This window comes from Mus caroli, unplaced genomic scaffold (assembly GCF_978045245.1).
Source record: "Mus caroli unplaced genomic scaffold, Mus_caroli_1 scaffold_15, whole genome shotgun sequence".
NCBI classification, from domain to species: Eukaryota; Metazoa; Chordata; class Mammalia; order Rodentia; family Muridae; genus Mus; species Mus caroli.
This window is the reverse complement of record NW_028227270.1, coordinates 74,007,105-74,034,259: the sequence shown is the minus strand read 5'-3', so window position 1 is coordinate 74,034,259 and position 27,155 is coordinate 74,007,105. Positions and strand designations below refer to the sequence as shown.

Below are 27,155 nucleotides of genomic sequence, written 5' to 3'. Positions count from 1 at the left end.
TAGACTAGAAATATACTTTTGTTTTAAAAAGTCTTTAAACAATTCTTCTTTGAATTATATTGGTCTGCTTTTAAAAGGGAGCTACAAAGGACTTTACAGCCACTTTTTGAAGTATTAGGTATTTCTGAAATTCAAATTTAACTTAAGATCTTATACAAAGAATGTACAGTGAAGTGTGCTTTAGACAGTCTAGATATACTCTTCTCCCCGGTCAAAGTACAATATAAAGCCAAGGACAACATATTTAAAAGTTCATTATTCACTGTACTTAGAGGTTATTTGTTGAGACTCATTGGTACTGATAAGGGAAGTATTCTGCTTTCAAGTGTAAGTAATTAAAATGTTTAGCATGTGTGAAGCGTAAGTGCAAAATGTTAAGTGGTTCAGTCCACCTACGTTACTCAGTTTCTAGGCACTTGTGCTTTGTATGCGATTTCAAGTACAGAGGAGTCATTTTCTCCCACTGAGTGACAAATGTAGTTTCATATTTTGTTCTAAAGGATCTATGGTACTTTATGTTCTCCAATCTCTAAGACTTTTGTTAATGAGCAGAAGTATACTTTGATTTAATAACTACATATCATGAGTAATTGGTTATGTAAAACTACTTAATAAGACTTTTGCAAATACCCTTAATAAATGATCATAGCATCACCGTGTCAACCTCCTTTCCCGTCCTTTTAAGCTTCTTGGTCATAAGCATTTACTACCCTATTTCCTTAATAGAAAGTGGTCAACATACAAAACTAATTCTGCATCAAAATGGTCAGTTATTGTCATAGGATAGGTTAGGAGAGAAATAACACTTAAGCAGACAAAGATTAAATACAAGACACTTAAAACATTGATTTATTCTTTATTGTGAAGATTTATGACAAATTGCTTAAAGGCCAACATTTTTAGTCCCCACTTAATTGCTTGTTCCATTTCACTAAGCATATTGAAGTCAAGTATGTGAAAATACCTGTTAATGCTCAAATCTGATCTGTGATGGGAAGATTAAACACTCCGCTGGTACATCTAGTGTCACTTTATCAGGCAGCATATTATAAATCAGAAATAGGTTTTAGGATAGTCAAAATTTAAGGGGCAGTCCATGTTTCATCACTTTAAAAATCAAACAGCCTTGATTCTGTAATACTTCAATATTAACTTAATGTATGGTTTTTGATAAATACTTTCAGAGATACCTATGTTGTCCACACCAACTCTGGTTACACCTGATGCTTTTAATCATAATTATGAAGGTAACCAGGTTTCCTGTATCTAATATATTTATATGGTCAACAGTTTACTACTGTCAGTTCACTTATATATAAATCCATGTGTGCTCACGCTTTCCCAGTTTTGAAGCTGTGATGTGTTTATCCTCATTATAAAATTTCTATGACACTTAAAGTTAACACAACCACATTGATGACACTTTCAGGGCAAAGCAGAACTGAACAGTCCTTCAGTGCCATCACCACTGAGCTCTGTTCTGTCATTGCTGCCTGGATGAACACTGACATTTAGTTACAAGTTTAAAGACACAAGAGTTTAAAAAATTGATTTGCACAAAAGAAATAAAAAAAATTATATACAACAAATTGGTTTTTAAAAATACAAAAATAACATCTGTCACTTCTGTCATGCCAACAACTTGACATATATACACATGCAGAAAAGGTTCCGACTCGGTCATCTGAACAGCTGTGCCCTATGATGAACAGACTGCCGCTATGTTTTCACACTGACAGAAGGCGTATTCAAAATATTTTGTATACTAAATACTGCAATAGTCTTTGCACGTATAAATGCTGGTTATAATAGTTTTTGCTTTGATTAAAAGTAATGTCTTAAGCAAGCTAACATTAAGTTCACTAAAATTCACAATAGTTCAGGAATCTGTGACCTTACAATAAAGAAACTCAAAATGTACAACTATAAAAAGCAAGGAACGATTACTGCCATGCAAGATTTAAACTGAAAACTGCAAGAAAATGCAATTTAAAACAAGCTCAAATATATCTTAACACGCAAAAGAGTCAGCAGCAAGTTCTACCAACAATAGCCTTAAAAAAGAATACATTCTCTTTGCTGGTATAAAATCAGATCTTCAAATCTGAGAACAAGCTATCTGTCCTCTTCTCAAGAAATTAGCTGCAATGAAAAAGAAAACTGCTTTACCACAAACACCAAATATGCATACATCATAAAACCTTATTTGCAACATATTAAAGTATCACTATGAAACAGACCTTGTGCCTTGGAGTGACTTGGTTTGAAGCTAGTGAGTACCTCAAAGATACAAAGCTACCATGTGTACTATGAACCTATCTTACTCTATGCTCAAACTTAATATATTTCCTCATCCGTATTTATTAACTCTGGGATGCCAAATGTGAGTTTTCACAGATACTCAAGAAAATGTATTATTTGATAAACTTTTGGTTTCTATGCCAAGTGATCAAATAGGAAAGGAAGAAATAGTTACCTCTTTTACGGTTGTTTTAATGAAATCTTTCCTCTCAGTCAAATCATAAGCAGGATAATTTTCATATACCTAAAAACATAAAAGCAGATTTAAAAGTCTACAATACTGTCTTTAAATTAAAAATAAACTTTGCCATGAGTGTTACATGTAGATTCTAAGTGTTCTCTGGTTCACCATAGACTTGTATCTGCAAATGAGACTTGATACTGTATTCAAAGCAATAAAGTCACCTGACATTCTTAGTGCTTTACAGTAGCAAAATTAGTTATTAAGTAGCAACAAAAATAATACTATGGGGCTGGAGAGATGGCTCAGCGGTTAAGAGCACTGACTACTCTTCAGAAGGTCTTGAGTTCAAATCCCAGCAACCACATGGTGGCTCACAACCATCCGTAACGAGATCTGATGCCCTATTCTGGTGTGTCTGAAGACAGCTACAGTGTATTATCTAATAAATAAATCTTTAAAAAACAAAAACTATGGTTGGGTACTGTAAGAAATTTAAAAGTGGGTCTTTAATCTGACCAGTCCCAAATAATCAAGACAGAGACTGTATTTTTATTAAACAAGCTTTATGGCTTGATAACTGAGCAGGTAAGCCATTCTAATCCTTTAGCTACTTCCCAGCCAAAATTCTGAAATGCTTGCATTGTTAGATTGACCTGGCGCTCTCTGCTCCAGTGTATTTTAGAGTGGCTCCTGGTCCCTCACTTCATGCTGAATCCTCTCTTCTCCTCTCTCTCTCTACCCCCATCCCTTGCTAGAATCAGAAATCTAGCCTTATTTTTTTTTTTACCAATGCTCAGCTTTTATTGACAAATTATGAGAATAAATAGGAGCAAAGTTTACACAGCATTAAGAAAGCAGATACTGAGAATGCTCATTACAATGCCATATCCCGACTGCAACCAGACATGGGGGGGAGGGGCACAGAAAAATCAGCATTTGAATACATAGGTAATCTTTACACAGGATACACTAACATGACACAGTTGGAGGTCACCACAGCATGAGATACTGTATTAAAGGGTCTCAGTGTTCTATTATCTTGGAACTCAGTGAATAATTCTACATGCTTTGCCACAGCCTGTCAAGACTTGCCTGCCCCCGTTCCCAGGTAGGGGAAAGTGCCAGACTCCTTCAAAGGGTTCTAACAGTTTGCAATGCTCTACTAGAATATTTACCCCTCTACCACACTGAATGGCAGACATATTTAGACAGGTAACAACTTCTCTGCTTTATCTCTTAACACCTACCTACTCACAGCTTGGTATATAGTAAGGCTCAATGAATGTCTAATCAATTAAAAATAAAAGCATAGAATATAATTATGTTTAAGCTAATAAAAGCTAACAATGTGTCACTAAGTTTCCACACCAGGGAAATGTCTGTGTTATAAAGCATAACATTGTGATTTTATTCACTCTATTCATAAAACTGTTTAAGACAGATGTTTGACTAGTTTATGATCGCCACAGTTCCTGTATCCACAAGAGAGCCTGGAAACAGTTCAATCAATAGTCTGCAAGTAAATACACAAGAAGATGTATTAATAGTTTCAAATTAAAGAACAGGTTAAAAAACAAACCTTTGAAGCCAAAGGAGAACACACACACACACACACACACACACACACACACACACACACATGTCCAGTTACCTCTTTGCAAATCTGCTTCATTGTGACTTCTTCCAAGTTAGCATCAGCCAGTAATTTCTTCACCGTTTCCTTTAGCTCTTCATCTGTAGGTGGCTTTTTCAATTTTTTAATTAAGGGTTCATCATCAGAACTGTCTTCAGATTCAGACTCTAAAAGTTAGGATACTAGGTGTGATTATCTTTCCTTTTTTCCATTTTTGGCATAACAAGGTGTAAGATGGAAGAGTTTTTAAGTTTTAAAAGGAGCATAAGGCCAACTATAAATCATGTTTAGTTTTAAATAATTTTGACCTTAAGATTGCAAAGAAAGCATGTACTGAAATTTTTTTTAGCTTTGAAAACCAGCATGCTACTATCCCGCAATGTCCTTTGAAGTTAGTTTATTATCTCATACATTCACTTGAAGCATGTACATGCAAGCAGATGCTGCAGGCTGACAGTTGCTGTCAGCATTTCTAAAGTACCTTTTTTGGAACTTTTTTGGTTCTTCTTGGTGGTACTGCTGTCTGCCTTCTTAACATTAGCACTCTTTACAGATTTTTTACTTTTAGCAGTAGCTTTCTGTTTTGCTTTTTCTTTTTTAGATGTCTTTTTTGGTGGTTGCTAGAAAGGAAAGCAAAGCAAAGCATGAGTCACTACTATCCCTCCCCTTATTTTCTCACAGAAACCCTGGCTATGTCAGCTTAAACATTACTAATTATCAACTGCTGAGAAGAATTGTACCCTAATGCTATTTCAGTGTAAGTCTACACATATGCCATCTATATCATTCCACTTAATTGAGGGTGAAAGATAACTCAAAATATAAATACTATTTACTATATCCTACTGTCTTCCCTAACCAGAATCCAAGCTACAGGAAGACAAAGTTTTATCCCTTGTGATCACTGATAAACCCTAACTTCTAAAAGAGTGCTTAGTATACAGCAATTGTTCAGTAAAAATTTGTGAATATGTGAGGAAACGGGTACAGCATTTTGTTCACAATCACATTAATACAAACAAAGATTCAAGTACAGATCTGAATCCAAAACATGTGCTCTTAAATACCAATCCACAGATGAATCACAAAAGCTAAGTGCTGGGCATTTGCACAAGTTACAGTATCCAACTTATAGCCTTTAAGCACTCTGAAACTAAGAAGTATTAATTATTCATTTAATTAACATTCCCAAAGTATTCAACATAACAAAAAACAAAAACAAAAAAACAAAACGCTAAGGCTGGGCACTTGGAGGTATGTTATACCTAACCTGACTTAAACCTTTTTAAAGGTGTTCAAATCTGTTCTTTAGATCAATTTCTTTCAAAAGCTAGGTGGATTCAGACTATATGCAAGTGGAATTGGTTCTTTTTTGTTGCACACAAACCTAAACTCGCCTTGTATTAACTTGATAATATTTTGTTGGCTAGGTACTAGCAGATCTAGCTTGGTTGGCTACTAACAGTACTTAAGAGAATAACCAAGTATAGGAGCTTTACCAAGCCCAGCACCAATGACTTATTTATTACATTTCACATGACTAACTTAAACTAAGTTTTAAGCTGCAGTATGCTCTTTAAAGGGAATAAAGGCTCAGCTGTTGTAGCAATACACTTAAGACAAAGAATAAAATATTCACTATCATATTCAGTTCAAGCTAAAACATCTGGACTTGTAAGTATAAGAAACTAAGCTACACTACCCACAATGCTATGAAAACTGAGCAACAAACAACACATTTCACTGCTAGTGAATCCTATTACATCAGGGAATTAAAACATTTCCAGGGCTATATAAGATGTATTTAAACCTACTTATTGGTACAAGCTAATGTTTTTGTAAGTTTAAACATCTGTGTCCCTAAGAGGGTAGGGAAGGAAATGAAGCCATTTTTAGAAAAGTTTGCTTCTGGACAAACATATACAAACAACCATCTTCTAGAAAGGATTAACATCCCACAACTTTTAATAAAAGCCTACTGTGGATTAACAGATTTTTTAACAGTGCAATCATACCACACAAGCAGTATAGTGTTAAGACAAACCACAGTGTAAGGTCTTGATTTGAGGTAATCTGCTGACTCTGAAACCCCAGCCTCAGTTTACCTCCAGGTCCTACTTTCCCCACTTACCCAATAAAGGAATTGATCTGTGTTTATGGGATAAATGTACAACTGTGTGAAAATACTTCTTTTTAAAAAGTTATTTATTTTATGTATATTGAGTACACACTGTAGCTGTCTTCACACACACCAGAAGAGGGCATCAGATCCTATTACAGACAGTTATAAGCTACCATGTGGTTGCTGGGAATTGAACTCCTGACCTCTGGAAGAGCAGTCAGTGTTCTTAACCACTGAGCCATCTCTTTCCAGCCCATGAAAATACTTTTAATGATGTCTTATGCCACACAGGAAACAGTGTTATCCACCATTGCTACCAAGTGCTTCCTTTTGTGATTAAGAAACTCTTTCATTATGCATTCTAATTTCTAAATTTGATGCTGTAGTCTTTAAAAGCAAGGTGGCTAATACAGAATGGAAATTATTAAGGTAACACTTTGCTGATCATGATGCATCATCACACTTACTTCATCACTTTATGTATGGTAGATATGACTTGGCTCACAAACTATCTTCATTCCTATAAGTTTATCCTGGGTTTCACTTATTTCCAGTAACCAGTTGTAAATTTTTCTGTGACACACTGATTTAGACCTGATGACTTGGGAAATACTGAAAACTGAACAGTAAACCAACAAACTCACACTTAAGTGGTACAATTTGGGGCATAGTAAAATAGACAGTGATCTTGTCTTTAGCTCTACACATGTTAAGCACTTCACCTACCCTGAAGAAAGATGTAGTTCCAGGTAACTCTGGAAAAGATGAGCATTTAGAATACCTCAGTGTTGAGAAGGAAAGGACAGTTTCAGAAGTTAAGGCAAATATAGGTCATTGGTATTTGGTGGTAAAACCAACCAACCAGCCAGCCAGCCAATCAATGGGACATCCGAGAAAGCAAGTTAATCATGCCATTTTAATTTTCTACTAATTCAATCCTTATGAAAACCTTAATACTCTAAGGCCAGCTTAACCATAACACCTTAAACATCTCACAACGTTAGCAATTGATTGGTGAAACTGATTACTTCACATTCCCACACCTGGCCTGTAGGTCATGAATCCCAACAAGCTCTCAGAAGACACTACAGCAGGGAATAAAAGCATGAGCTTCCAATCACACTTTGTTTTAAATGCCAACTTTGTTGCTGAGTTTGCATTCTCAATCAGATCACTTACATTGCCAGTCCTCTTTCCTGTCAGTAAAAATGAAGATAAGAACAGACCTGTTTGCAAGGTTGTGGTGATTTATACCTTTAATCCCAGCACTAAAGAGGCAGAGGCAGGCAGATCTCTTCAAGTTCAAGGCCATCCTAGTCTACAAATCGAGTTCCAGGACAGCCAAGACTGTGACACAGAGAAACCCTGTCTCAAAAAACAAAAACAAAACAAAACAAAAAACAACAACAAAAATCAACCAACCAAATAAAAGCTCACAACAGGGCTGGTGAGATGGCTCAGTGGGTAAGAGCACCCGACTGCTCTTCCGAAGGTCAGGAGTTCAAATCCCAGCAACCACATGGTGGCTCACAACCATCACAACAAGATCTGACTCCCTCATTCTGGAGTGTCTGAAGACAACTACAGTGTACTTACATATAATAAATAAATAAATCTTTAAAAAAAAAAAAAAAAGTACTACATTTAAAAAAAAAAAAAAGCTCACAACAAAAAAAATGGCCCATTTTGTTGATCTTAACAGTTTAAAATTTCATAAAAGTCCATTATAAGCATTGTAGCTATATTATCTATACAATTATTGAGGCTAAACTATATGAAAGGCAGTACAACTATACATACACACATACATGCTGTTTATGAAACAGTGTCCCCATGTCTGTTTCTATACACTACACTGCAGGCTTATGACAAGATTTGATCTATCTGGAAGATTCTGATTGCCCTTACTTACCTCTGCTGGCCCCAAGCAAGCAAGCAAGCAAGCAAACAAGCAAGCAAGCAAACAAGCCAGCTTTTTGGTTTATAGTGTACAGTGACCACTTTTCTTTTTTTTTTTTTTTTTTTTTTTGGTTTTTCGAGACAGGGTTTCTCTTTATAGCTCTGGCTGTCCTGGAGCTCACTTTGTAGACCAGGCTGGCCTCGAACTCAGAAATCCGCCTGCCTCTGCCTCCCGAGTGCTGGGATTAAAGGCGTGCGCCACCACGCCCAGCTGTGACCACTTTTCTTACATTCATCTCTGTCCTTTTTTTGAAGGACCTGGTCCATGTATTCTATAAACTAGGAGGTAGTAGAAAGTTCAAGAGGAAAAGAAAAATGCATTTTCATAACATTGCTTCCACACAATCTCATGAGCTCAAAACAAACCAAAACAGATTAAAACAAATTCCTTAACTCATCATAAATGAGGATATGCAGTAGAAAAATGAGCCAACACTCTACAGCTACTGAGAAATGTCCTGTATTAATTTTTGGAGGAATAAAAACCACCTACCTATGTGTTCCTTTAAGCTAGGGCTAAAACTATAAAACTAAATTACAGTCACAAACCAAGTAGTATATCACAGCTAATTTGCTATATGCTGAGTATAGATATTTTCCTATTCTAGAAAGCATTACTAGTAACAGATATGTATTGGCTCTTTATCCCTTAGATATATTTGATTACACCTTTTTTCCTCTAAATACGTGGTCAACCCTCTCTCTAAAATATTCAAGGAAACATATGGCTAAAGACCGTTAATGTTTTAATCTCTACTACAGAGCGTAGAACTAGTGCTTCTAATTGCTACATGATATTTGAGATTTAAAATCTTCTGCCACTTTGTTAGTCATCTTGCTAAGCCACAAAGTCTTTTATTAGTAAAACTTAGCAAAGCCTCCTGATTTGTAACATCATTATCTTGTGATATAAATTACATGTATAGATTGTATATCTGAGAAAGAGGAAAAGAAAAAACACCACTGTATCAAGCCATCAAGAGTATTCCTGTAATCCTTGACACTAGGGAGGCTAAGGCAGTTGGCTAGAAGTTCAAGGACAGCAAGAAAGGTACAAACACTTAAAAAAAGATCACAATAATTCCTAAACTATATAAACAAAGGTGTACCTCTTAATGTGAAAGAGTCTCAATAGATATATTTGCTATTTAACCAAACAGATCCTGAGACTGGGTCATTTACAAAATGAATGTGGAAAAAAATTAGTTCAGAGGGGAAAAAAAAAAAACCAAAAAAGCTAGTTTCCAAACTATACCTTACTTTGAAAGGGGTATGTGTGTGTCCCCGTCCTAGAAGACCATAACAGGGCATCGGATTCCCTGGAGTAAGAGTCACGTATTTAGGATTTGAACTTCAGTCCTCCAGAGGAGCAGCAAATGTCCTTAATGGCTCAACCATCGCTCCAACCCAAAGATGTAAAATTAATAACATAAATTTTCAAAAATTTGGAGAGGTTTTTCCATGTAGAATTGAGAAATGGCACAAACACTTTTGGCCAAAAACCCAAAAATCTTTTGAGAACAAGGCTTACCTATCTGTTATAGGCAGCAGGGCTCTTGAAGAAGGATCACCAAAAAAGATGCCTGTCACAGAGCCAGAATTCTGTCCTCACAGCAGAAAGGTTGTACTGAATGAACGAACAGATGAGCAAAATAAAAAATAAAAATAAAAATTAGCTTAAATACAGGATTTTTCTAACAAGTTGGTAGAGAAAAACCAAAATGCCAAGAGAAAAGAAATGTGTAATTCCAGTTATAATTCATAAAAAAGATGAGATGTAAATGGATTTTATCAGGTGACCTATCAACTTTGATTTCTGACAAAAGATTTAAATAGATTATTCAGTTTTTTAATTACTACTGTTCAAATAATAAAGTCTCTTAGTTTCTAAAAGTATTATTATTAGTTTCTCAAGACAGGGTTTCTCTGTGTAGTCATGGCTATCCTGGAACTCATCTCTGTAGACCAGGCTGTCCTCAAACTTGGAGATCTGACTGCCTCTGCCTCCTGAGATTAACTGCATACACTACCACTCAACCAAAAGCATTATTAAGGAATAGAAAAATATGTATGCCCACAGTCCTACTATCAAACAACTCACTCAACAGAAGACAGTTAACAAACTTTGTAACTGTAGGCTTCTGATTTGCACATGGCAATAAGCAGCATCCTACTTTTGATTTGTCCTTTTCTGAAGAAGGCAGGAAAGGGAACAGCTCCCCCGCCCCAAAGTCAATCCAATCACCCCAGATTCGGCGCAGAAGCCAGTATAAATTAGGCACTGCTGGGCTGTGGTGGCAAGCACCTTTAATTCCAGCACATGGGAGGCAGAAGCAAGCAAATCTGAATTCCAGGCCATCCTAGTCTACAGAGCAAATTCCAAGACAGCCAGGGCCACATGCAGAGAAACTGTTTGGTTAAGAGTACGGACTGCTCTTCCAGAGGTCCTGAGTTCAATTCCCAGCAACCTGTAATGGGATCCGATGCTCTCTTCTGGTGTGTCTGAAGAAATGTACTCATACACATAAAATAAATAATTTTTTAAAAAAGCCAAAAAATAAAATAAAATGGAAACAATAAGAGAAAAAACAAAGAGAAGTGCTGGCTTGGGATCTGAACAGCCTCATATATAGAGAGCCCTCTGGGTAAGTTTCCCTTCCAAGGGCAATATGGCAAACGCCTGTCTGTAACAAGAATAAAATATCTAGATATAAAGCCATTACCCTGATTAACTTGGTTAGGACAAAGAGAAATCAAGACAGACCTGAACTGGAAACTGCTTCTCTCTCTGGGTAGTGTTTCCTGCCAGATGAAGGTCTGAAGCCTTGCAGAAGCACGCATCGTTGCTCTTAACTCTGCTAGACAACTCTTGTGCATGACAATATCATGTCATCAGGCCATCAATGCAACTAATCTAACGGTGGCAAGGCTCTTCCAGATGAACCAGCCTGTGGCTATCTGAGGCCCACAACATAGGAAGGAATGCATACCCGGTAGCATAAAAACCTGGTCGAGAAGAGGCTATGGCTGAGAAGGGCCTGGGCCCACAGGAGGAACATATTTACCTACTAGAATATGTAGCCAAACTACATCCTAAGTACATGTGTTTATGCCCAGATTACTGCAGCTCTCAGCCCAGGGCAGAAAAGCTCTGTTTTTCTGTTTGTTTTGTTTTTAAAAAAAAAACACAGGGTAACAATTATTACAGAGTCCTATGTGGTCAAAGCACAGACAGTGGTAAGCACTCACCCTTAAATGGGACATCTTTATCAACTCCCACCCAAAGCCCAGGATATAGTGCAGAAGCGAACAGAATGAATTCAAGAACTGGAGGATGGGGACAACTGTCATGAAACATGGCCATCCAGACAAGATCCTGCCCCTCAACCACTAACACACGGCAGCTATGAATACCTTCACAAGATTGGCTCTCCAAATTTTCATCATGGATAGAGGCGACAATAAAGCTCACCCATGCCTTCCTCAGGAGTGATGACTATTAATGGTTGCTGGTGGAGGTGCTATAATAAACTAGATGAGAAGGGGGGAAAACCCTATCTATAGACTCTATTGGAATTTTATCTCATAAAGCCTGTCAGGACAAACCGTGTTGTGGAAATCCCCCTAACAGCTTTTATATGGGCTGATTTGATGTACTTAATGTCTACAGAGCACTGTCTTCTTTTGTCCTCCATGGATTTCCACCATTTGGCCTGGGTTTCTCTTTATGTCACTAGAGAAAGTAAAACTCTTTGTAAATGAACTAAAGTTTATATATGCCCATAAAATATCATCCTAGACTTTATCTTGACAACAAGACTGAATTTTGAATGGTACTTGGAATAAAATACCTTCTTAAAGATTTTGTTGTATGTGGGGCTTTAAGACGGGGTTTCTCTGTGTAGTTCTGGCTGTCTTGGAACTCATTCTGTAGACCAGGGTGACCTGTCTCATGAATGCTGGGATTAAAGGCATTGTGCCACCATACCTGGCTAAGGGCTCTAATAGTAATATCAACTAATGCAGAATATATGTTGCTAGGGACTCTAAATTCATTTAATATGACTCCATGAGGTTGCTTCCAATTTCCTAACAGGAGACTGAGTAGAGATTAAATAATTTAGTCATATATTGATACACACACACACACACACAGAGTAAAAAAACAGGGAGAACAGGCACTTGAGCCCAGTTTCCATATCTCATGCTTTGTTTCATGGGGAAAAAACCCTCTATAACAACTTTTATAATTTAATTTTTCATGATTTGCCTTTAAAGTTTAATAAGTAATGAAGAAGGCACATGGTAAATGAGGAAAAAGCTGAGCAAAGAAAATAGTTTAAAATCATAGGGGCTAATGAGACATCTCATACCACGTAAGCATTGGCTCAAATTTAACTCACATAAAAACAGGCACAGTGATGCAATGCCTACAGACTCAGTCCTAGGAGATAAAGAATTTAAAACCCCCAGGGCTTGCTGGCCAGCCAACCTAACTAGTTGGTATGGCCTGGGTTCCAATGAGAGGCCTGTCTCAAATCAGGTGGATGGAGGCAAGGTATAGTAAATTCAAGGCTAGTGTGTAGTATGGTCTATAGTGAGAGCCAGGCTAGTAGTGAAAGGGGCTGGGGGTGGGGATGACAGCAGTCGCTTGAGGGTTGCTCTCTGGCACAATCTGTCACAATTATTTATATAAATATAAACAAATGTTTTCCTCTCAGGTGTTCAGATTACTTGTCTTCCCTCTATACCAATACATTAAAAATTTAGTAAAGTGGAGAGACACCTTAGTGGTTAAAAGCACTTGCCATTCTTTTAGAAGACCCAGTTTAATTCCCAGAACTCATGCCAGATAGCTCAAAACCACCCATAACTCTAGCTCCAGAGGATAAGACTCTCTCTTTTGGCCTTAGAAGGCATTGCACTCATATTCAACACACACACACACACACACACACACACACACACACACGCGCGCGCGCACGCACGCACGCACGCACGTGCACACACACGCACATATGAATAAAAATGTATGAAGTACCTACAAGGTATGTTTTAAAAAAAGTTCTCACATTATAAAAACTCATACTTAGTTTGACAGACACCTTTAAAAATCTGACATTAGGAGTTAGAAAGATGGCTGAGCTGTTCTTCCGAGGGATCTGGCTTCAATTACCTGCACCCAAATGATAGCTCATAACCATATTACTCAATTCTTCTTCTAATGGCCTCTGCAGGCAGACATATCTCAGATCAAACATATATACACTAACATATTCATATACAAGTTTACCATGTCTTTTAAAGAAAAGGTTCTATTTTTAATTATAGGTATGCATATTTGTCTGTAAAAATGTGTAATTCCCTGCAGAAACCAGAAGTGGGTATTATAAGCTCTAGAGCTGGAATTACAGACAGTTCAACTTGGGGACCAGGAATGAATTCTGGTCTTCTGAAAGAGCAGTATAAGCCCATAAACCACTGAGCCATCCTCCCAGTTTCCTAGTTTACCATAATCCTTCCAATTCTGTGGTGTTCAGGAGATGAAAAGCATCCTCTCTAACTATACAAGGGACATCTATTATTGTTTAGAGACTATTTTGGATATCACAATTATGTGGTTGCTTCCCACAACAAGGAAGTAAGACTACAATGTCAATCCAGGATTAAATAAGCCTAGATACCTCTATACACATTTATAAATTAAGTCTAATCTCTGAAGAAAACAAAATCAACAAAACACATAAATCACCATCAAGAACAGAAATTCACCTCCTGTACCTCCCTTCCCAGACCTTGACTGAAAATAGAGCAAAAGCTAAATTCCTTAAATGACAGTTTTCCTCCCACCTAGTATGCACTCTGGAAGCATTTTACAAATAAAAAATGTTCTATTTCTAAATGACATAAACTTCAAATGCTATTGCATTCATTAAATCCCAAAAGGTTGGGGAGAAAATGACAACCTTTTTAACATTTTACTTTGTGCACCAAGTCAATTATAAAATATTAATATACTAAGAAAAACAACAACAAACCCTTAAGAATGTGCTCCCATAGGCTGGAGATGGCTCAGTGGTTAAGAGCACTGGCTGTTCATCCAAAGGATCCAAATTCAATTCTTAGCACCCACATGGTGGGTGGGACTCAATCATAGATAACTCCAGTTCAGGGGACCCTGATGCCCCTTCCGGTCTCTGTAGGCACCAGAAATGCATGCGGTGCACAGACACATGTGCAATCGGATCCTCTGCTGCTTCCTTTCCCTTTCCCATTCCCCACCCTATACGGTAAGAGCCAGCTCAAGGCCCACTTCAAATTCAGATTACAAACTCAACTGTTCTTAAACTGTTAAATGTTTAATGGGAAGATATAAGCCTACTCAATTATTTATATATTTTCACAATTAAAAAAACAACCAAACTATTTACTTGCTTATAAAGCAAAATATCTTCTGATTGAAAACAACAGCTTAAAACACTTTACCTCCTCTTCACTTTCTTTCTCTTCGTCTTCCGAAGACTCTTCCTTGTTTTTCTTTTCATCCTCATCACTACTAGACTCATCTGACAGAATTTCAGGGCATTTAGTTTGCTTTGACTTCCTCGTCGTTCCAGAACTGTTCCGTTCCTTTTTACTACCTTTGCTGGAAGATTTTTTGGATTTTGGTAATGGCTGCAGTATATAAAAATTCATTGACAGCAACATCAATCAGGGTATTTCTAAGTCAATCAAATCAACTCCTTTTGATAACTATTGTTCAACTCAACTCTGTTGGACAGTATCTACAGGCTTGCAGAAGCCACCTTTAAATGTGTCAGGCTGCATCTCCAGTGCTCCCGGCTGTACCGTGAAGGCCTGGCAAGACCGTCTGCACAGGACTGGAACTCATTGTAATGAGGTCAGCTATGGTTACATTTGACCAAGAAAATATCTGAAATCAAATTTAATTTATCCCACTTTTTAAGAACTAAAGATGCCAGCCAAGGCTATACAGAGAAACCCTGTCTCAAAAAACCCAAAAACAAAAAACAAAACAAAACAAAAAAACCTGAAGATGCCATTACAAGGTGCTCCTTGCTTTAAATTTAAAGGTCCATGATCAAAGGAGTGGGAGGACCCACACACAGAGAAAATAAAGCTTAACCAGCAATTATTTATACAAATTTTTAAAATGAACTGTACCACCTCTCTCAATAATGCCAATTTTTCAATGATCTCTGCCATTTTGTATGCAATAAATGTTGAGTATGTTAATTTTGAAATAAGTAACTTGCTATATTCTACCCTCAGTTAAACTATATGAATGTCTAATTGTATGAGGAAAATGATTTGATCAGTCTATGAATTTCTTTTAAATGCTTTCTTAGGGGTATTTGCAAAATTCTAAATTTTAAAAACTAGGTAACAGCTCTACATTAACTATTTCTTCAACCTATTTCCCTTATCCCAAGGCCTTTCCCGACAGAAACCCACTTGTATCTTATCTTATGTGACATTTAGGTATGCTATTTGATTTATATTATAAAAATATTGCAGTTCTGTCAATGGAAGACATATTTTATGTTTTCATTGGAGAGAGAAAGAAAGGAAAGGCTGTTAATAACCAGCTCGTTGAGAAGGTAAAGAGTGGCCCTTACTTTGCCGGAAGGCTTTGGATGCATTAAGAAAGTCAAGATCCTCTTCACTAGTTCACTGTTCACACCTGACCTCTCTAAATCAAGAACTTCACAGATGCTCTTTAACATGGCGTTTCGAAACCTGAAATAGGAAGCAAGGGAAAACAAGGTGACTACACAGGAACTGTAAGTATTCCTCATGCTAGAGAGACAAGAGCCACCAAAACTGATTTGCTTTGCTTGTATAGCGGTTACAAGTATTGTTCTGTAGCTTCATTCAACCCGACCAGTCTACAACCATTAGAAAATGAAGAATATTTGCCAACAGTCTAAATAAACGTACTAGAAAATTACATAAGTTTCTACTACTACATTCATGGGCTTGAAAATTGTTTGGGTTAGTGATTCAGCATTACAATATTTCATTTTTATTATTTAAATTCTTATCTATGGCATTTAATAAAAAGTTCTAAGAGTCTGTCACCTTGCTAGCACATATGGAAAATTTCTCATCGGGTTACTTTCAAAGCAAGTTTAAAACATTAATAATTGCAGGAAACGGAAATATATTTTACTATTTCCTTCAGACCTTATCAAGTCTGAACTCTGAGTGAGTACTTGTATCTTCTAGGAAATGAAGATTTAAAGGCTTTCAATAATTTTAACAGTCAATATTTACTAGAACAGAAAAAACAACCCCCAAGTTAATGCCAAGAAAAACCTGTCAAATGCTGACACCTAAATTAGTTAGCAATCTATGAGAAAATGAGCAGGTACTCATCTTAATAAATGTAAGCTTAGAGCACATTAATCAAACACAGTATTTACAAACGTAACTTACTTTTTCAACATTTCTTCCTTCTTTTTATATTGGGTACTGCCTTTTTCGAATGGAAAGCCACTGAACTGACCCACGTTCTTCTTCAACGAGGACACCTGAAAATGATGATTGTTAATGCTACTATCCAGTAATGTATAAGACAAAAAGTCAAAGACAAAGTCTTCATTTTCAGATCCATCTTCCAAGTTAAAATATTGATTTATTCAACAAAAGTGTATTTACTACTAACATGTTGATATTACGAAAATCCTACAAACTGAATTTTTTGAACAGTCTAAATCTGAGTGTATTTCCACCTAGGAATATTTACCATAATTGTTCTTAAGGTAGATGTAGAAAGTTACTAGTCAATGACTATTTTTTGAAAAGTAAAGTAAGTATTCTAAAAAGTGAGTACCGTTTACTAGTTCTGAAACAAGTGTAAATTAGATTGTTGTGTAGACTGAGGTTAGTGTGAGTGAAAATAAACTAGACCATGCTTCAGACATCCTCTACCTTTTTTACATACATACAACCCAAAGCAAATTTTTTTTCAAATCTAAGTATATGGCCTGGCAAGATGGCTGGCTGTTCTTCCAACACCTACATGGTGGCTGACTCAGCACATCTGTAACACCAGTCAATACAGGGGTCCAATACTGTCACAGGCACACAATGAACAGACAGATATACATGTGTGCAAAACACCCACAGAAATGAACAACCCCTTTCATTTCAAATACAGTTACATGTAGTAGGATATAATAACTATAATTTGGCAAAACTTTGCCACTTTCTTTTATGGGTATTTGGTTAAAATAAGATATAATTACAAGGAACAATGCCAGAACATTGAAAAACAAATTAATTCTGATATCATTAAAAGTCACTACAGAGCCGGGTGTGGTGGCGCACACCTTTAATCCCAGCACTTGGGAGGCAGAGGCAGGTGGATTTCTGAGTTTGAGGCCAGCCTGGTCTACAAAGTGAGTTCCAGGACAGCCAGGGTTATACAGAGAAACCCTGTCTCAAAAAAACCAAACCAAACCAAACCAAACCAAACCAAACTAAACCAAACCAAACCAAAAGTCACTACAGACTGTATACATATAATTTAGATTTTTCAGTTTGGAGCAAATTTCATTTCCTTTTTTGTTTTGGTGGTAGTGCTGTTGGAGACTCAGCTCAGGGCCTTGGGTATTGCAGAACAATCTATCTCTGAACTATTCCTCTAGCCCCAGTTAGGAGGAAAAACAAAAGAGCCATAGGCATTACCAGCTATGTTTACCATGGTATGTCCTTACCATGTACCCCATGGCCTTAACAAATGTGCGTCTCAAATTTACTCACTGGTATAGTATAGAAATTGAACTAGCTAATCATTAAAGTCTTACAGAATGAAAATTACAGCTCTAAGGTGAAGCATCTTAATATATTAAGGATCAAAAAACATTGTAGAGATGTTTATCAAATGTCTTACTGTGCCAGGCCTGTTGTAAAGCAGTTTGTGTAGATTTCTAAGTTCATCTGGTTTTTTCTTACTCAGAAAGAAATGTATCCTTTCAATTTCACAAAGTTTCTGACCCTTTCCTGAAAAGCAAAATATCACAATTAAATACCCAGGCCTTAATAACATCTACAAAGTTAATTTAATGAAAATTACCCCCACCACATAATTTGGATAACTTTGTGCTAACAGGGAAAATTAAAATATGCCAAAAACATATCCTACTTCCTAAACACTAAGTACACTGCTAGTATCAAGTATTTGTTGGCTAGTCACTTTTGCCTAATTGAGCATTTTTCCCATAAAAGCAATATGCACTCACCTTGTGTGACTGTAAATGGCTCTCTCTGTAAGGAAGACACTTGCATCGTCAGTCTCTCTACTTTCTTCTTCTCTCTCTTGCCTTCCACGATAAGACTCTTTTCTAGAAATGAATAATTCTTACATATCAAAAAGCTAAAATAATGCCAACTTTATAAGCAGGTTAGAAAGATCTCCTGAACTCAGCACTTTACTTCCTCTTGAGCTAGTTTTGAGAAGTGAAGGAAACACCATGGAAGCTTTTATTTTTTTAAGAGTAACATTTTACTCGTTTGTGGAACACCTAATCTAAAATATCAGAAATTTCCACCCAATTACAATTATCACTATTAAGATTTAGTCATTTGACTTGTGAAAAAAAATCATCTAGTTTCTCATTTATCTTATTTCTTTCTCATACATTAAAGAATTAATCTATATGTATATAAACTATAATATGATAATTAGTATTTCAAACTCATTTTATTTTGTCCTGGGTCTCTGAAAGATTCTAAATGTTCATACAAACATGTAATAAGTTGTTTAAACTAAGCAGTCATCCTACTGGGCTATAAACACTGGAGCATGTTTCTACTGTATTTTGGTACCTGTTTTAAGATAGCTGGCTAAACATTACTTTGTAGTTTGATAACAATGTTCATTTTTTGTCCGTAAGTCAGTCTGAGAAAGTTAAGTACCCTTTAGTCCAGTCTTCTAAGAAAACCCCAGGAAAATATGTGGTATATAAAGCTTAAAACATTGTTATATTTAAATAACCACTTACTTCTTGGTTGAAATCTAGTCAAATATAAAATTTATTTTGTGGAGGTCCTCTCATTCATTCAAATGAATACCTACTGTGTCCAAATTGTACCAGATACTCAAAAGGATATTAAACATTGTTTTGAAAATTCAACTAGGAAAATAAAAACCATACATAGTGTAAAAGGTGATAAATATCTTTAAGAAAGATACATATAAGGGATAAGGATATAGCTCAATGATAAATGTCTGAAATGTTCAAGTCCCTAGATTCAATACTCAGTTTTGAAGAGAAAAAGATAATAGATATAAAATGTGTGAGACTGGCTGGCTAGACTGCTGAGCATGTAAGGTGCTTGCTGTCCAGTCTAGTGATCTAAGTCCAATACCCTGGGGTCTAAGCCCAGAATGAATATGGTGGAAAAGAAATGACTCCAAGATCTCTTCTGACCTCCACACGTACCACTCCTAGCCACACACAAGACACAGAATGCTTTGTGAGGGACTGGAGACATGGCTCGGTGGTTAAGGACACTTACTGCTCTTTCAGAGGACCAGTATTTAGCCACTGAGCACATGGCAGCTCACAACCCTCTCTGACTCCAGGCACCTTCTGGCCTCCCAAGGATACCGGGCCATGTTGGTGTACACACATACATACAAGCAAAACACTCATATACAGAAAATAAAAAGAAAGCTTAAAAACAAAATTTTTGTGAGTTGAAGGGGGATTATTATTTGGGGAGTTAAAAGAATCAAACCTTAGCGTAGGCTTTCCAAGGTAGGTCAGGTTTGGGGGATATAAAGATTTGTGAAGAATAAATGGAGAAAGACAGCACTGAGTCGAACAGCTCCTATAGTCACCCAACTGCCTCTTAGTACTAAGTCATTCACTTGCTCTGGATCAGATCTACAAATTAGTAAGTTCTCAGAAGTCCAACCTGGAGCAGAGCTTTCAAATGACTGCACACCCCACTGTAACCTTGACAGCTCCTCTATGTTCTACAGGAACCCAAACAACACATCCAAAAGACCTCAGCATCACTGCCAAGCATGCAGGCTTGGTTTTCTACAGAACAGCAGCAGCAGCAGCCAAACACTATAGAGGAAAGGCGAAGTCACAGCTCGGCCTCTCATCTCCCCCCAACTAACTCACTTCCAATTCTCGCCTCACTTCACAGACCAGTAATTTCACTGACCCCACACCTCTCTGTCATCATACTGAAGGTAACTATTCTGGGACAAGTAGAATAGAAACTTGCAGTTCCAGTTACCCCGAATGTCCCTAAAGAGAAAACTGAGTAAGAAGGAACCAGATCTAAAACCGTGAAGGACTAAACCTACAAACATCACTTTTAAAAACACAACCAACTTATTCAGCTAGAACGAAATCCAGGATCTTCTAAAGCACTCAATGACTGCCTCCCCAGACACTACTGTTTGGGCCACTTTCTTTCTGCCCAAGAAAACTCACCACCTCTAGAACTCTAGTATCACAACTTTGCCCCACTAGGAAGAAAAACACACACATACACAAAACCCCTGTAAAAGTGTTAAAGTCTTAGTTATACTGATAGTGCAATCAACTTTCAGTCATTATTGTTAGCATTCTTTCTAGGCTCCACCCAACAGTTACCTAGCAACAGCCAGGTAGGCCTGGCTTGCTATAAAAGGGTCTATTTGTACTCTCTTAACTCTCTGCCCCCCTTCACTTTCTCCCCTTCCCCCCTCTCTCTCCACGTGTTCCTGGCTGCTCTCTCTCTCCTCCCCTGCCCCAAATAAACTGTTCTATACTACACTATACTAAACTATACTATACTATGGCTGGTACCTCACTCAGGGAGGAGGGATGCCTTAGCACACACTAGCACCATACCATGCTCTACAAACATATCATTGACTTTGTAGAACACACCAATTATAAATAATCTAAAAGCAATTTAAACAATTCTTATTAAAGATTTATAATTAAAGCCAAGGCTGTACTTAAATGACACGATCCCATAAGGTCTTAGGGCACATACCACTTCAAATAATAAGTGTGCCTTGTCCTCTTAACCTAGATGGTATTTATAAAAAAAAAAAGAAAGAAATGACAGTTTGGGGAGAGCACTTTAACCTTTAGGCCTGCTCCCAAGTCTGGCTGAGCTGTGGCCATCTGCACCATTAAGCTAGATTGTGAAGCTGTGCCTTGGATTTTCCAATAGCTGAGCCTGTCGGGAAGACTGCTGTAGAGGGTCAACAGCATGCACTCTGACTGACACAATACTTCTTCACACTGCTCTGCCTCTACTCAAATGAGGCTTCTTACCACCCTCCTTGGGTCAGAATCAGTCCCCAAAACCGAGAGAGCTGCGGGCTCCCGTTCTAACTTTCAGTTCAGTTTTCTCGTTTTTAAACTACTTTCTCCAACAGCAACAACTTTCACGGCAAAGAAAAGCACTCCCACAAGAACCCTTACTGGGGGGGGGAGGGAATCACCAGCTACACACAGCGGAGAATATGGAAATGAAAACATTTCCAGGATTTGCAACAATGCCTTGCAGTGTTGTTTCGTTACGGAACCTCAGGGTAACTTCAAAAGGCGGGTCTCAGGCTTACAAACTCCCTAAACGAACAACGAGTGTTCTGAAGGCCCATCGGGTAAAAGCTCTTGCTACACTTGCACCGAAACCTTGGCAAATACTCAAAAAAAAAAAAAAAAAATCCAGATTCTCTGCCACTGATTGTTAGCATTCGCGTGAAATCCACCACTCCGACTTGATGCCTCTAAGCGTTAAAAAGCAAGATAACTGCTTCCCAAAAGGAGGGAGGGGGAAACTTTTGATGTGAAAAAAAATCCACCCGTGAGGGATGCGTATCCCTGCCCACCTTTTTCTTCCTCCTCGTCCTCTTCATCGTCGTCGTCCTCCTCCTCTTCCTCCTCCTCACTCTCCTCCCTGGGACCGGGCATCTCGGGTTCCTTCTCGGATGAGGGCGGCGCGGGGGCGTCCTCTCCCTCCGCAGCGGGGGCCGCCGCCGCCGACATGCTGGGGGCCTGCGGGCGGGGAGCGTGCCGACCGCCCAGCGTCAGCTCCCCTCCAAGTCGCCTTCCCCGGGTCTGTCACTCGGCCCGCCTTCCCGGGGATGCCCGAGGCGGGAAACCGCACCGCCCTCCCAGCCACCCGCGCGCGCTCCCGCCCGGCCTGCGCCGCCCCGGGCCGGCTCGGGCCCGGCCAGTGTGGCCGAGGCGAGCCGAGCCTTGCGAGTCCCCTCCCCCGCGACGGGCCTCCGTGCTTCTGGTCGCGTCCCCTCCCCGCTGCCCCGCCGCCTCCCCGCCGCCGTCCTCACCGCGGGTGCGCACGAGAAGGCCGCCGCTGTGTAGAAGTCGCGCGGGGCCGAGGTCCTCGCGCCGCGCGCTCGCTCTCTCTCTCCCCGCTCCTCAGAATCAACAAGATTTTCAAAATGGCGGTTCGGGAAGCAGAGCGGGAAGGCGCCGGCCAATCAGCGCACGGCGCTGGGAGTTGGCGCGCGCGGGAGGGCGGGCGGGAGGCGGGGCGGCGGCGTCTCTCGCGGGCTGCCCGGGCGGGGTCTCGGGGGTCTGCGATCCGCGGGAGGACCCGGGTCGCCGCGTCCGGCGGGTGGCTGGGTGGGTGCACAGGGTGGCGGGCGGGCGCGAGCCGGGACCTCCGCGCTGAACGGTTGGACGCTAGGGGGCCTGCGAGCTTCCAGTCTCCCGATCCCGGGAGAAAAATGACCGGCCGTCCTGGGCCGCGGAGCCGGGGAGCTGCTGGAGGTGACGAAGTTGAGGGATCCGCCGAAGTCTTTCTCGATTCGACTTCACGCGGCGATCACCCCGCGGACGGGGTTGATTCGGAGCCACCGCGTTTGTTTCCGAGGGGTCGTTCGAGATGAAGGCTTCCAAATGAGACCTACTTGCGAGGCTTCCTGTCGCCGGTACGCTGCACCGTGACAGGGACCCTCCACGTTAAGTGCTCACACCACCAGCGACATAAATAGGTTTCAAACCGGTGAATGTTTGACAAATTCACTGTCTTCCTTCTCTAGCCCCCTTGGTCTCCCCTATAATGCAGATACGGCATTTGTCCAGCCATACTCTCCTGTCAAGAATTCTAGGCAAGCCCCCTGATACCTTTTAGAGTCCACACTTTAAAAACATTTCCTTACGTGTTCTCCTATGTGATTGTCTTCATTGTTTCCCTACCCTGAGAACACTAGCTGCCCAAATAATCCCCCCCCCTTTTTTTTTTTTTTGATCCAGTCAACCTGGTGGAAATATGATTGGTTTCATTTGCCATAATAGTCTCCGAGTTGCAGGACAAAAGTTAAACTTTATTTTTTTCTGTGCCCCTTTTCTAAACATACTCAAAGTCCTGCTATTTTTGCTTTCAGATCTTAAGCCATCTCCCATTCTACTGATTCTGCTCACCTTTCTTTGTTTTTTAGTTTGGGTTGCAACAGAGCCCTTCCAAGGGCTGCTCTCACTGCCTTTTCCCACTAATCACACCTCAGCCAAAGCTATTTTATTTAGTTTGATCTTCTGCTTATAAACTTCAGATGGCCCCATCATAACTTGGAATAACCTCCAAATTTCCATATCACAACGTGTAAGATGCTGCTTCATCTGGCTGCTGACCCTCTGTCTGATGGCTCCCTGACACAGTTGGCCTGTCAGTCACACATGCCTTCCCTCATGTTCCTGCACATGGCTGTCATTCACACTAGGATTTACTCTTCCACTACCAGGGTTGCTCCTTCCTGTTATCATCAATGAACTCGGTCCTACCCATCACTTATCTCTGGTCAAGTATTTCCCCTCCCTCCAGGCCATCACTGTTTTTGATACCATTCTCATCTGTTCCTTTCTAAGCACCGAGTCCTCTGTCCATCACAACAGGCCTGCCATCTTGAAGACGAGACTGTAGTTGCGACACTAAGCAAAAATACATAGATTGTATGGTAGTGATACAGCAGTCACAGGGGGATCTGGAGTACCAGCAGGGGGGCTTTTCTTTTAAAAGGTCAGTGATTAAAGGAATGAGAGCAGAGAGAGACAAGGTATGCTCTAAAGGATTATCTAAACTGGGCAGTGGTGGCTCACACCTTTAATCCCAGCACTTGGGAGGCAGAAGCAGGTGGATTTCTGAATTTTGGGCCAGCCTGGTCTACAGAGTGAGTTCCAGGACAGCCAGGGCTACACAGAGAAACCCTGTCTCGAAAAGCCAAAACAAAACCAAAAGGATTATCTACATTACTGGACGTGGGAAATAAGGGATAAGAGGATGAGACTGAAGAGAGGACATATTAGGAGAAGGAAGATTTTAGAGATGTTAGGATTGAGATTTATGATCACCAAAGTGAAAATTACAAATAAGCTGTCTTAGGGTTTTACTGCTGAGAACAGACACCATGACCAAGGCAAGTCTTACAAGGACAACATTTAATTGAGGCTGGCTCACAGGTTCAGAGGTTCAGTCCATGGCAGCATCCAGGCAGGCGTGGTGCAGGAGGAGCTGAGAGTTCTACATCTTCATCTGAAGGCTTCTAGTGGAAGATTGGCTTCCAGGCAGCTAGGATGAGGGTCTTCAAGCCTATACCCAGTGACACGCATATTCAACAAGGCCACACCTAATAATAGTACCACCCCCTGGGCCAAGCATATATAAACCATAACATAAGCAGATAGACATGAATGTCTAGAGGAAGAAGCAAACAGGAGCTCACAATACAAACGTAGCCGCTGTCAACATGTGGTTGGCATACAAAGCCCCAGCACTGAACGATGTCACATATAGGATGAACAAAGGTAGCGATGAGAAATTAAGTAGCAAGGAGAGATAGTCTCAAGACTGAACCTCTGAATACTACAGGCTTATGAGTTCAAAAGAGGAAGGAAAGCCAGCTAAGAAGCTGTAGATCAACAGTAGCCAGTGGTAGAGGAGAATCAGAGCTGTGTCCCAGAAGCCAAATGACTTCTTCACTAATAGTGCCTTCCAAAGAGAGTGACCAACTGGGGGAGATGTGAATGAAGAATTGACCATTGAGTAGAACCATATTCTCCATGACTGGAAAGAACTGCCTCTGTTAGGTAGTAGGTGTGAAGGTGCTAGGAGTGGGGCTAAAAGGTAAATTCAGACCCTCTCCAGGAATTTGGCTTTACATTGAGTATAAGAAAGCAATAGTTTGGGGCTGGTGAGATGGCTCAGTGGGTAAGAGCACCTGACTGCTCTTCCGAAGGTCCAGAGTTCAAATCCCAGCAACCACATGGTGGCTCACAACCATCTGTAACAAGATCTGGCACCCTCTTCTGGTGTGTCTGAAGACAGCTACAGTGTACTTACATATAATAAATAAATAAATCTTTAAAAAAAAAAAAAGAAAGCAATAGTTCAAAGGGACCCTCCTTTTGAAGGAAGAAATTACTGTTTTATGATAGGAGTGACTTGGGAAAGAAAAAAAAAGGAAGGGAGGGACAGCAGCTGGAGCCACTGTCTCAGGCTTGTCAGGTTGGGCTCTCTATGAGCAGATGCAGAAACAGAATTTAGAGCACTAAATATTTTTTTAAAGGGGTCAAGACCTGTGAGAGGAAGGAGAAGGAAGCAAGCGAGGCTGAGCAGAGGAGGAATGAAGCTGACCCCACAGTCCGTCAGCCAGCCCTGGCGCTGTGGAGTGAGTACTGCTCTTCAGAGGTCCTGAGTGCCTGCCTGCAAAGTCTTTGCATACAGGCTGCCCCAGGAAGGGCATCATTTTGGGGTGGGTCGGGAGGTGGGGGGATGACAACAACTTTGACACATCCTGAAGGAGGTGACAGATGGAGGCCGTCTACTGACCACTGCTGTACAGCTGTACAGCTGGGGAAGGATCTAAGTGGCACCACCCCAACCCTGCCGTGGGAGATAAGAGGACATAGGACCTAGTACACAAGTGAGAGAGTTGTCCTCGGGAATGAGAGTAGACCGCTTCTACATACGCCTTAGTCTGTGTTCTGTTAAGTGCCTGGGACTGAGCAATTGGTAAACAATAGAAGTTTACTTACTTTATGGTTCTGGAGGCTGAAGAGTCCAAGAGCATGGTGCCATCAAGTGCTGCTGTGTCATGTGGGGACAGAGAGAGAGAGAGAGGGAGAAAGGGAGAGAGGGAGAGAGCGCAAGTGCAGGTACACTAGGGTCATATCTCTCTTAAAGCCTTCTCTAATTCTAATACATGTATTTCATGAACCATTCTAACACACGAAATTTGGGCAACACATTCAAACCATAATAGCATCAGGACGGAAGCTATGCACGCACCCAAATCCGGGGTGGCGGGCAGAATGAAAGTTTTAGAAGTTGTGATTCCTGGATCTTAATTTAAGTATGCAGTAGCTGATAATGAGTTCAAGAGAAGGCCGCTGGAGGTCTGAGGAGCCTGGAAATTCAACTAGTGTTGTCGGCGAGTGGAAGATGATAGGTTTAAGCAGGTAGCACTGCAGACAGCTACAAGGACCCATTGAGATTAGTGGTTGTGAAATCGGTAACTTCAGCTGTGTTGGTACAAAGACAGCATGAAGGGAGGGAGAGAGGGGCAGAGAACACGTTTAACTCGGTTGGAATTTTCCTAAGCAAAGAGGGAGCTACAGCAGAAGGGCAAAGGTTGATTGGGTTGAGGATTCGCACGGACAGTGAGTGATGGACTGTAGACTCTGAGTAAGAAGGGAAGTGAGGATAGAGCGTGGACTTAGAGGAGCGCAGGGTTACTGAGTAGATCTTTGCTTTTCGTCATGATCTGCAGTTTTTCAGCACCTGCAAATGTCTGTCTTCCCTTTAAACAGTAGCTCCCAGATACTGCAGCTTTTCTTTGCCTTATTCATCACTCTCCTTAGCACAAAAGGCCTTGCTTGCCTTGGTAGGTCTATTTTGCCTAGTGAATGAATGAATGCAAGCCAAAATAGACCCTTACCACAAGGATT

The 27,155-nt window shown here is 40.0% G+C and overlaps 2 protein-coding genes across 3 annotated transcripts in view; one reads left to right on the top strand and one right to left on the bottom strand.

Moving 5' to 3' along the window:
- Positions 1 to 819: 819 nt before the first annotated feature.
- On the bottom strand, positions 820 to 22,658 carry Dek (DEK proto-oncogene). Of its 2 annotated transcripts, XM_021180048.3 has the most exons (11): positions 22,538 to 22,658; positions 22,079 to 22,244; positions 18,468 to 18,569; positions 18,119 to 18,228; positions 16,660 to 16,754; positions 15,840 to 15,960; positions 14,686 to 14,874; positions 4,600 to 4,738; positions 4,137 to 4,285; positions 2,477 to 2,545; positions 820 to 2,142 (listed from the first exon to the last, which is right to left on the bottom strand). In XM_021180048.3, exons 2-11 carry the CDS (start codon positions 22,233 to 22,235, stop codon positions 2,131 to 2,133), a joined length of 1,143 nt encoding a protein of 380 aa, XP_021035707.1. In that variant the 5' UTR covers positions 22,236 to 22,244; positions 22,538 to 22,658; the 3' UTR covers positions 820 to 2,130. The 2 variants fall into 2 exon arrangements, with proteins under 2 accessions (XP_021035707.1, XP_085687243.1); XM_085831117.1 differs by lacking the exons at positions 820 to 2,142; positions 2,477 to 2,545 and adding an exon at positions 2,565 to 3,998.
- A 3,199-nt stretch (positions 22,659 to 25,857) lies between these two features.
- The window catches only part of Rnf144b (ring finger protein 144B), a 142,617-nt gene continuing 141,319 nt past the window's right edge, over positions 25,858 to 27,155 (top strand). Inside the window, exon 1 of the mRNA XM_085831114.1 lies at positions 25,858 to 25,876. The gene's annotated coding sequence lies outside the window, so the exon portion shown is untranslated. The remainder of the gene's footprint in view (positions 25,877 to 27,155) is intronic.